Below are 11,110 nucleotides of genomic sequence, written 5' to 3' on the forward strand. Positions count from 1 at the left end.
TCTGAACCAGAGACTCACTTAGATTGGCAAAAACTTCTGAGATCATCGAATCCCACCTATGACTAAACAATGCCATGTCAACTAGACCAAGTGCCACGTCCAGTATTTCCTTAAACACCTCCGGGAATGGTGACTCCGCCACGTCCCTGGGCAGCCCACTGCAGTGTCTAATCACCCTTTCTGTGGAGAAATTCCTCCTGACGTCCAGCCTGAACATCCGCTGGCGCGCCTTGAGGCTACGTCCTCCTGTCCTATCGTTGGTTCCCTGGGAGAAGAGACTGACCCCCACCTGGCTACAGCCTCCTCCCAGGCGTTTGCAGAGAGCGCTAAGGTCTCTCCTGAGCCTCCCCTGCCTCAGGCTAAACATCCGCAGCTCCCTCAAGCCGCTCCTCGCAGCACATGCCCCCCATCCCCGGACCCGTGCGCGTCTCTCCCCGCTAGGAGCAGCCCCTACAGCCGCGGCTGTGGGAGGGCTCGGGGCTCCTTGGGGGCGGCTCCCTCACGGCGGCCGGCGCGCCGCGATGACCTCACGGCGCGGCACCGGGCCCGGCGGAAGCTCTGCGGGAGCCAGGCCGGGCCAGGGCCGGCGCGGCCCCGGGGCCGCCGAGCGCCATGAGCGGGGCAGGCCCCGCGTCCCCCTCCCGCCCGCCCGCCGACAGGAGACGGGACTCTCCGGCCGCCGGGTCCCCGATCCAGCCCATCATAAAGGGTAAGGAGGGAGCGGTGCGGGCCGCCGGAGCTGCTGAGCCGCGGCGGGAAGGCGGCCCAGCGGCCCTGGGAGCGGCGGGAGGGTCCCGGGACGCCCCCAGGACCGGTCCATCTCTCCAGGATTCCAGCGCCCTCCAGCCCTCCGGGCTTGGGCGGCGTGTGCTGAGGTTTAAAGCTGGACACCTGGGAGGCTTAGCTGGCTTTCGTTTCTCAAAGTGGTAAATAAGGGTGTCTCTGTGGCTTTCTTTGGGGAGCAATCGACCACCGAGGCCCTTGCCGCGGGCACGGAGTTTCCTGGGAAGCTCTTGCTTTTGCTCCTGTTCGCAACAGGCTTTGTCCTGTTTAATCCGTCCTCAGAAAGGTATGGTCTGGGTAGTGGTTTAGCCCGTGCCTTATTTACTGCAATCATGACTTTCCCGAGTTTCTAAATAAGCGTTCAGCGCCGTTCTGAACGGGGTGGGATTCAGGGTGTAGAACAAACACAGGTGGATACAGTAGAGCCAAGGGGCAGGTCCATCAGCTGGGGCAGGAGAACGCATCCTTTAGTTGGTAGTGCCACCTTAAAGGCTTTTTGGGGGGCTACAGTGTGTATTTCTTAAAACAGTATTTGCTATGCTCTCACAGTGCTTTTCAATTTAGCAGGCTTTTTCTTTGTGACAGGCGAGCCTGTTTCTTTGCATATTCTTAAATAGTAAATACTCCTTTCCAAGACTGAATTTCAAGTCTGGCCCTAGAATCCAAGAAAATGCTGACAGTTTTCCTTTGTAATGAGGATTCCTTCTGTTTCCTGCCAGGAAAGACTCCCACACTTAATCTGTGGATCTCTGTTAAGCTGCAGCATTTAGTTCTGTTCTTTTACCAGCGCTAACAATCAGATACAGAAGCTGTACTGAGGGGTTGAGACAAAGGGTGCTGAGCCACAGAGGAGAATGTTCACCTTTACAGAAAGTAGCTTTGGCATCTGGAACACTGGTTCGTTTTGTTTTATCTGAGCTGGTGGTTTGGTGGGTAGATAGGTTACCCTACAAATTCTGTTCTGGTGCTCCTTTGGTTTTGTATGTACTTGGTGAGCAAGAGTCCTTCCTCACACTGAGGTACAGTGTGTAGCCTGGTGTGAGAGTGAGAGAAAAACTGAAATTATGGCTTTCATTAATCTTCTAGATGTTGGAGAAGTTTATTCAAGACTGCTGGATCACCGACCAGTAATTCAGGGAGAAATACGTTACTTTGTTAAAGAATTTGAGGTAAGTATTTGTATCTTACTGGATGCCAGCAGGGTGTGAAACTTTGAACAGCTTTAGCATCCTTCTTACGTATCATAGTATGTACATAACTTTCTTCAAAAGGGATTGACATTAGATTTTTTTCTCAAAATAACTCATCTGTAGTATAAGTTTGCATCTTTACCAAACGAGGCAGTAAATTAGGTCTTTTTCTTTTAAGACTTTTGAAAAGAACATGTGGTTTATTTGGTTAGGTTTTTTTTCCTGCAGAAGACTGGCAAGAATATTAATGTAGGATAATAATGTAGTCCTAACATCTTAGAAAGGTCTGGTTGGTTCAAGGAAAGTATTGTTGGCCAGTGTAAGTTTACATCTTGAGAAACTACTTTATGCCTCAGGTGGATTCAGCTAGCACAGTCATACTTTTATTTTCTTTGATTTTTGTTACACAAGAGAAAGTGATACTACTGAAAGAGGAACACTTTGTGCAAAGTAATAAAATCATTAAAAATTGAATAACTGTTATTTGATTGGCTGCAAATAAGGCTAAAGTACTGAATGTGTTGAAGTGTTTATATACAGCTTTGCCTGGAAAGTAAAATTTGGTTTCCACAAGATGGCAGCAAAAGTTAAGAAAATTTGAGCCCTATGCCAGCAAAAGGCTGTTACTGTATAGGTTTTCTTTCTTACAGAATGTGGAATTTAAAAATGTAACTGAAAATGCAGTTGTACCTCAAAATTCCAGTATGCAGACCTGATTTGAATGACATTAAAATGTCTTTCCCCCTCACCCCCCACCTAGACTATGGCTTATATTTCACAGAGGTCTATTTTGTCTCTGCTGGCTTAGCAAAATACAGATATGAAATAAACTCTCATCAGATTGGTATGGCATGGGCTTGAGAGTCATAACAAATCATTTCTTTTCTCCACTTTCCCTAATTAAGCTATGGCATACAGTAAGCCGTTTTAAATGTCATTCCACAGGAAGGAAAATATTAAACTCATGGACAAAATTAGAACTTATATCTTTAGGTTGATAGTTCATATGTTTGTCTCATTTCACCTGAAGTCTTGTTCTCTTTCTTAGACAAATTTAATATATTCTTAGATCTTTAATTGAAATTCAGTTACTGGTTTATACTTTTTATGGGGGGAGAATAGAAAGCAGAGGATTGTTTAAATTTTTGTAATTTAAAATTTCTTTTAAGTGGGCTCAGGACCACTGGCATCCAAAAATTCTGCTTGTTTTTACCTCTGAGATATGAGATACTTTTTGGTTTTGCTTATTTTTCCAGTGATTAGCAGCTAGTGTGCAAGGAATGGAGATTTGCACTCAGGAAATCTGGAGCCTGTTTAATTAAGGAGTTTTACTTGCCTGTGTCTCTGTTTCTGAAGTTTTAAAATGGGTGTGGTGATCCCTGTCCTACTTCATGTGATAAGAGTATTTTTTGTTTATGTAGGGTTTTGATCTAAAGTAAAATGTTGGTGAAATTCAGAGTGGGAATAGTGCTGTGGCTTCAGAAAAATAGATTTTTTTTTATTCAGACAGTAAAACAAGATCTTGCTGTACTTGTAATTAATCATGATCAGTAGTGATCTAGAAGAACTGTCTTTAGTCAGCTGTGTTATATTATCTTTTAGTCAACCTTGTTGCTTTACCTCAGTTAAAACAATTTTACTTGCATTGTTTTCACCTCCTGCCACACTAAATGTGGAAGGTCAGACATCAAGCAAGCAGAATCACTGCTATGTTATTTCTCAGTAAACAGCTGCATTATAGAAATGAAATGCTTTTCAAGCTCTGCTGCTCTCCATTGTTTTAGAGATGCTATAAATTATCTGTACAAAACAGGACATTTTTCCCCACAGTGTGTAAATAGTTAATACAGTCTTTTCTCACCAGGGCCACATGAGTCATTCAAAGGATTTTTGTATTTTAATGTGAAGAATGGAACATTGCTCTCTTTTTTTGGCAATTTTATCTATGTTGTTAAGTAAGTAGAATAACACTTTAGTAGATAATGGGCTAGTCTTTGAGATGAAACTATTAGTTTCATCTGGGAAACCATCTTTAATTTGTGAAGTGGAATTCTTTGCTAGCCACTCACTTTCTTTCATTTTTGTGGCAGGAAAAGCGTGGCCTCCGAGAACTGCGAGTACTTGAAAATCTGAAAAAGACGATCTTTGAAACAAATGAACGTGTTCTTCCAAAGTGTGAGCAGGCAATGCAAGACAATTTGAGTGAAACCTTCAAGAGATGTAAGCAGGTTGCTTTTTATTGCTCTTGATGTATCATTTTGAGGAGTAATTTAAATAGTTTGGATTCAAAATATGATTTGTTAAAAAATTACCACACTTGGGTAATTTTCTATTCTTTATGTGCTTTGTTCTCATTCTGTGCAACTTTAAAAGAGAAACAATGGGGAAGTTTTTTGATACATAGTAGTCCTGCCAATCAGCTGTTGCTAAGGTTACATTAAAGTTTTTTTTTTAATTTAAGTAGAAGCTGATTCAGCTCATTCTTTTCCTATTCATTTGGAAACAGTGCTCCACGTTGACTATAGCCATGGACAAAATTTCAGTTTCCTGGTTTGTTGCAAGCATGATGTGGTGTGACTTTCAAGTTTCTTAATTTTCCCACAGGAGTGTATTATACTGTCTCACATCACTTACAACTTGCTGCTGTATAGCTATGAAATTTATTATTATTATTATCATTATTGTTATCATTATTATTATTCAGTCAAATTGGGAAGTAATAGTAATTGCATGCTAATCTTAGGTAAATCCTAGTTAATATATTTCTTTACTGCTCAGATTTTAAAAGAATGTTTGAAATTTGTAGTAATTTTGAAGTGTTCTTTTTTTTCTTATTCATTTAGCAGGATGGCTTCTTCCAAAGAGATTCTAAGAGTGTGGGTACTCAGCTTTAGCTGCCAAATTTATGTAGTTGAAACATGCCACTGTGGGGTTTGTTACAATTTATGTGTGGCATGTTGTGTAAGCATTTAATTTTCCTATAATTTATTTATATGGCATCTGGCATATGCAGAATAGCAAATGGTAGTTGGTGCTTTACACACCAAAAGGATTGCAGGAAGACATTGAAACTTAATTCATGCAAATAAGGCATCCTAATTCCATCTAACTAATTCAGTGCTGCTCCCTGACTTTCTAATGGCCAGCTGTATAGTACATCTTCAGTAACAGAATGGTTGAGGTGGGAAGGAACCTCTGGAGGTCATGTCCAACCTCCCTGCTCAAGCAGCAGCAGATTGAGCCAGTTGTCCAGGAGTGCATCTAGTTGCTGTTTGGGAAATTAGTATACTTAATTGTGTTAAAATTAATTGTTAAATAAGTGGGGGGAAGGGGGGGTGGTGTGTGAATACCATTCCTATTTCCATTGACAAGTTTTCCCAGGCTCAGTCTGGGAGAGAAGAGATGAACTTCAGCATAAAGATGTTGTACATGTGGAGTCTATACACAGCTGATGGGGAAAGAATAGGGAAAAAAATACCCCAACTAACTAAAACATAGAGATTGGTCCCCTGTTTCTACTTACTGACTTGAGAGTGTTTTTGATGTCTTCTGAGGTGCTGAGTAGTGCACTCCAGCTCATCAGCAACAGTAAGAGTGTGGGCACAAGAGGATCTCACTGCCTTCCTGCTTTTGGCTTCTAGACCATACAGAGGTTGAACACTGCAAGAAGCCTACTTACTTTTATAAGCTTAAAAGTTGTAAGTGTAGAGCATTTTCTGCAGGTACAGGTGACTCTTGGGTAGAGTTAAGTGTCGCAGTGGAATATAATCTTCACCTTGCAACCTCTTGCATCTTCTAAATCCCTTTCAGGCAGTTTTTTTTTTTATTTACAACAGCAGACTGATCTACTGCAATTTGTTGTTTCAGTGCAAGCTGCCAACACTATGATCCATAGACTCCAAGAGAGGGAGTATGAAGTGAGAAAGGTAAATGATTAATAGACGGATGCATAGATTTTGATTTTGTGCTCTAAGAGTCTTGTGCTTCACAGCACATTTATCTGCTTTCAGTATAGCAAAATTTAAAAACATGTTTTTCTATACCTTATATACTTGTAGTAAAACTTCTTTTGGGGTGATTTCTGCACTTGTAAAATGCACACTGCAAAGTTAATGGATCTAGCTAACTCTTTCTACAATCTCTTGATATATGGAAACTACTTTTTTATTTCCTTTGCTTTATTTTCCCTCCTAGTTCAGACTATAACATTTGTCACATACAGGGAAAGCTTAGATATAAAAAAAGCTTGTTTTCTGTGGAACAAAAAACATCTACTAACCTACCAGAATGGAAATGTAAATCTTTCCTAGTTAGCTGAGAACATTGACCATATTATATATATATTGCTTGTTGAAAAGGAAGTCTTTTTTTTAACTGGTGGATGGGTTATTTAATGAAGGGCTGTATTATAGGAACAGGCGAATCATTGGAAGCTTTTCAGTTGGCTCCACTTTGCTTATTTGAAATACATGTGCTCTGAATCTAAAACCTGGAAAATTATACAAGAAATTAGTTTCATGTACTCTCATTACTACTTCTTTATTGTGTTCCTGTGTTATCTCTTTACTTGCAAAATGCTGTTGATAATTCAGTTGAGGAAAAACCAGAGACATTTCCATGGCCATCAGGCAAAACAGGCTGTGCATCGAAGGACATAATTTGATAGTTATGTTTTTCTTTCCTTTTTTGCAACTGATGGAGATGGGCAGTCCACTTTCAATTGAATACTGGTACTGGGCAAAGAGCACACCTCTGAGCACTGACAGTGTTCGCTTGTGTCTGATACTAGGGTAGATACTCATAGAGAGGTAGGAAATTCTTACAGTTCTGCTACTGTTTGTTTGAAGTAAAACTTTAATTAGAATATTCTAACTTAGAAAATGAACAGTCAGTAAGAATGGTAACTGTTCTTTTTAAAAAATACTAGCTGTATGTTTCCCCTTTTTTTTTTTTTTTTTTTTTTTAATATGATGTGGAAGAGTAGTTAAAGGTATCCAGGATTTGTAGCATTTCTTAAAGTTTGTATAGTAAGACTTTTTTGCCTGAAACTTTCCAAATGGGAGTAATAGCATGTAGGTAACTTTTTAAAAAGTATGGATAAAAGTTGTCTTTGTAGCACAGCTACATGAGGAGAAATACCTTTTCCTTACTTTTCTGAAATGATGTGTTCTGAAAAAATAATGGTATTTTGACAGAATGCAGTGTCAGGTTTGGATAGGTGATGTGTAGCTGTGTCAAAAAGTGTTTGAAACCCCAATTTTTCAAAACCTGTTCAAGACAAAGTAGTGTACCAGTGAAACTGTTAGTGTGCACTGGTGTATTTTGTCAGTAGATGTTACTGTTACTGTATCTGTTACAAATAGAATGGATCTTGGCATAATATTAAAGTGTGTGAAAGGCTTCACAGAAAAAAAGTCATGTATTTAGCCCGTGCTGTGTGATCTTGAAGAACAGCAGAAAGAGCATTTAAGAATACATAAATGGGTTCCCAGTGCCTTTAGTTGACAAAAATGCCACATATTAAGAAATAGTCATAGCTGATGCATTGAAAAGGAGAGGGGCTAAAAAAGAAGGATTAATGCTCTCTTTTGCTGGGAGATGGAGCAAATGGAAGAACAACTGCCTAGATTTATTTTGGCTTTTGCACCTATAAGACCTATAAGAGAGCCAGACTGTCAATACAGCTCACAAGTAATTCACAAAATAACACTGTGTTTTGTCAGGTGCATTGGGTGTGTGTATGATCTCTTTTTCTAGATATCTAGACATTTTTTATTTTTTATTTTTCCAAGATAAGATAGTAAACAGAATTAGACCTAGCAGAAGCCAAGCAGTAGGAAAGCATGAGGGGGAAAAATAACTTATTTATAAAGGAAGACATTAATCACAGTGAGAGCTAGCTGGCTGAAGCAGAAACACTAGCTGCCAGTTTCAAAACATTTAATATCTCTGTTGTTGTATTTTATAGAAATAGCATCATTGCTAATACAATCACATTAATAGTATTGCAGACATTTTACCACTTTTTAGGGATTGGCTATACAAAAATAAAAGTTTTCTTTAGTTTCCCCTTTCCATATATTTTCTTGCTAGTTTCCAGATACTTTATCATTATGTAGCTCTCATTAATCTCCCTGTTTTAGTATGGAAATGATTGTTAAAAACACTGTATTTTCCTCCTGTCAGCTTCAGGCAGACAAGGGGATGGCTCGTGAGGAGAAGTGCATTGCCCACTGGGAGGAGTTCATGAAAGAACAGCAGAACAAACGTGCAGAGGTGGATGAAGAGCACAGAAAAGCTATGGAGCGCCTCAAAGAGCAGTATTCTGAGATGGAGAAGGAACTGGCCAAATATGTTTCTTTTTAAGACCTTTTTTAATAATGCTGGATTTGTGCCATGCTCAGTTGTTTCTGACTTAAATTGAGATTCTTTTGGAAAGCTGAAGCTGTTAGAAAAAAGGAGAATTTCCTCTACGGGCTTGGTACGGGAAGAAAAGATTTGCATACTTTCAACTTAAGTGCCTATCTATGCTTTTTTGGTTCAGGGCAAGTGGAATGCTAGTATTGCTTTGTTTCTTGGAAGGTGGAACTGAAAGTTGTGTGACTACATCAGCTCAGGGAGTTGCAAACTGGAGTTCTCTCCCATCGGCAGAGTATCGTATCATTTGGGAAAACAGAGACTAATGTAATATCAGCTATCCTGGTGTGCAGTCACAGCCCTTTCCCAAAAAGTAGGTTAATGGATTCCAGCCATAGTTAGCTGAGAATTCACTGAGAAAACTCTGTATTCTGCTTGTAGATTTCAAGAAAATAAAGTTTTCTGATGGAATATTTTACTTTGAAGATTAACCAGTGAAAGATCTCAACAGAATTCTAAATCCAATGGTAATTCAAACTTTTGGGTTGTATGTTCAGTATTATGAATTAGAGTTGCATTTTGAATGGTTTTTGTTAACATAAAAATTGTAAGGTAAGCTTGGTCAACAATTCCTTTTATTTTTTTTCTCCCTCTGTCTCAGGCCTCTCTTTTTAAGCTTTACTGTTCTAAGCAAAGCCAAAACAAGCTAAATAAGTGATCATGAGAAGCATATCAGTCTTTGTATTAGCTTTGTAGCTAGTACAGTTTTACCTTAAATATTTGGCATGCTGTTGGTTTACTTAGGATAAGCTTGTCAGAACTTTATGAAGCAACTGAGGTAAGATTTTTCTTTATCAGTATAACAAATGAGCAGATTAGTGGTTAAATGCCTGTAGTACTGATCTGCTTTCTTACCAACTTTTACAGCCTATGTGAAATATGCTCCTGCACTGCTTTCCTTTATCCCAAACTTGCAGTTACCAGCGGTGTAACTGAAGAAGTTAACTTAATCAGTTCATTAACCAGGGAAAATGAGACGTAGTACCTTAATGAAATTTGCTGCAAGCTAACCGTTAGTGCAGGAAATATCTTTCCATAATTTAGCTGGTGTCCAATGTAGAATGGGAGCAGGTAAAAATAAACAGAATTTACGCTTTACCTGTATTGCAGCAGTAATATACCAACAAGGGTTGCTTGTGTAGGTTTATGGCTTGGTTTCAAGGCTCCATTCCTGGCAGAATGTTGATAGTGTGATTAAAGTTAGTAGAGGAGATGGAATAAGTATTTGAGATTTCTTTCAATAACACTGAATTCCTGCCAAGCTGCTCTGCCTGCTACCGTAGGTCCAACAGCTTCATCAATCATCATCGTGTATCTGGACTCAAAAGAGGATTTGCCGACACTGGGGCACGCTGGAATGTTGTTAATTCTCTGTTCTGAATGGAAAAAACAGAGATGTCTCAAAAGGATCCCACACATGAAAAATAGGAAAGCCTCTTTTTTAACATCTCCTATCTGAATAGAGGGTGACTTCTGTAATATTTCTCGGCTTGTGTATCCGTGATGAATGTTGTAACTAAGCTCAGACTTTTCATTTAAAAAGAAAAAATGTGTTCTTGCCTGTCTTTAGAATTGGGTGTGGAATCGTTTTGCTTGGAGCACAGACTGTGGAAGTGGCTTCTCTTACCAGATTATTTGATGTATATGTGCTCAAAGCCCAAATATCTTTGTAACAAAATGCATTTAACTGCATACTGAATTAATTTTTATTTTTTGCACTGATAATTTTTATTAAGATTTAGATATCTAATTAACTGTGCACTGGAACTGTAGGTTTTAGTATTTCATCAATTTGAAGGTTCATAAGCAATGATGCAAGTGTTATAATTTGGATATTCACTGGAAAATAAAGTGGTATTTCCAAAACTGTAGGATGTGTGCTCCTGATTTTTTTAAAAGCTTCTTAAGTACTAACACTGCAAAAGTGTTCTTCTTTCAGAGTGTTTTATGCTGAAGAATCTTTTATGCTGGAGATCATTTGAAATACTTCTTCAATCTACCTCTTGGTCAATGTTGTTATTCATTGTGGGGACTAAATGAAAAATATCTGTTCCTGCTATAATTTCATTTAGTAAGTTTCACCTTTTTTTGCATGGTATGGTGTAGGTACTTGGAAATGCTTAATCATCTTTGAAGCAACTTGCCAGCATTTGTAGGAAAACCTACCTTTCTGTCCAAATGCTTAAAATAATCTCGACCAGTACCTGATGTGTCCAATACTATCTCAATATGTCTGACATAAAGATTCCTGTCTCCAGTATTTTTTAATCAAAGTGGGACTATGTCTGGACACAAGTAATTCTCCACAGTGCAACTTTCTTTGCAAAATTCAAGTTTTTATTATTCACAGTCTCAGCTATTTGGGAGAAATAGAAAAATCAATAGTTTTATAGTTGCTTTTATGCCACTGATGCATGAAGTGTTTCACCTTATACTTGCAATTTTACATGACTGAATTCCATAGCTTTAAAAATCTTGAGGATTTATTTAATCCCTGTTAAACCTGATAGAAGTTTGCATTGGACTCCAATGGGAGTTGAAAAAGGTCCTCAATATTAAGTTAACTTCTAGTATGAAAAGTGAGTTTTGCAATCCATCTTTGTACCAGACTATGTGCATAACTTTTCGCTTAACTATTAGCGCTGCTTATTTAACTGAACTGTTCTTTGGAACTGAAAGTGGGGTTGGGTGTCATGTAACCACTGGAATGTTTTCTTAGT

The 11,110-nt window shown here is 39.0% G+C and overlaps 1 protein-coding gene across 1 annotated transcript; it reads left to right on the forward strand.

Annotated features, from left to right (window-relative positions):
• The first annotated feature begins 571 nt into the window (after positions 1 to 571).
• BLOC1S5 (biogenesis of lysosomal organelles complex 1 subunit 5) lies at positions 572 to 10,261 on the forward strand. The gene is made up of 5 exons (XM_015619915.2): positions 572 to 709; positions 1,870 to 1,952; positions 4,064 to 4,193; positions 5,841 to 5,899; positions 8,160 to 10,261. The coding sequence occupies exons 1-5, from the start codon at positions 613 to 615 to the stop codon at positions 8,337 to 8,339; spliced, it is 549 nt and encodes a 182-aa protein (XP_015475401.1). The 5' UTR covers positions 572 to 612; the 3' UTR covers positions 8,340 to 10,261.
• Positions 10,262 to 11,110: the final 849 nt, after the last annotated feature.

This window comes from Parus major, chromosome 2 (genome assembly GCF_001522545.3).
Source record: "Parus major isolate Abel chromosome 2, Parus_major1.1, whole genome shotgun sequence".
Taxonomy (NCBI): domain Eukaryota; kingdom Metazoa; phylum Chordata; class Aves; order Passeriformes; family Paridae; genus Parus; species Parus major.

Excerpts from the sequence above, each read along its gene's own strand:
- BLOC1S5 (XM_015619915.2), top strand. The coding sequence starts at position 613 with ATGAGCGGGGCAGGCCCCGCGTCCCCCTCCCGCCCGCCCGCCGACAGG. Across the intron at positions 1,953-4,063 it reads ACTTTGTTAAAGAATTTGAG|GAAAAGCGTGGCCTCCGAGA; the intron begins GTAAGTATTTGT and ends TTTTTGTGGCAG. Across the intron at positions 5,900-8,159 it reads GGGAGTATGAAGTGAGAAAG|CTTCAGGCAGACAAGGGGAT; the intron begins GTAAATGATTAA and ends TCCTCCTGTCAG.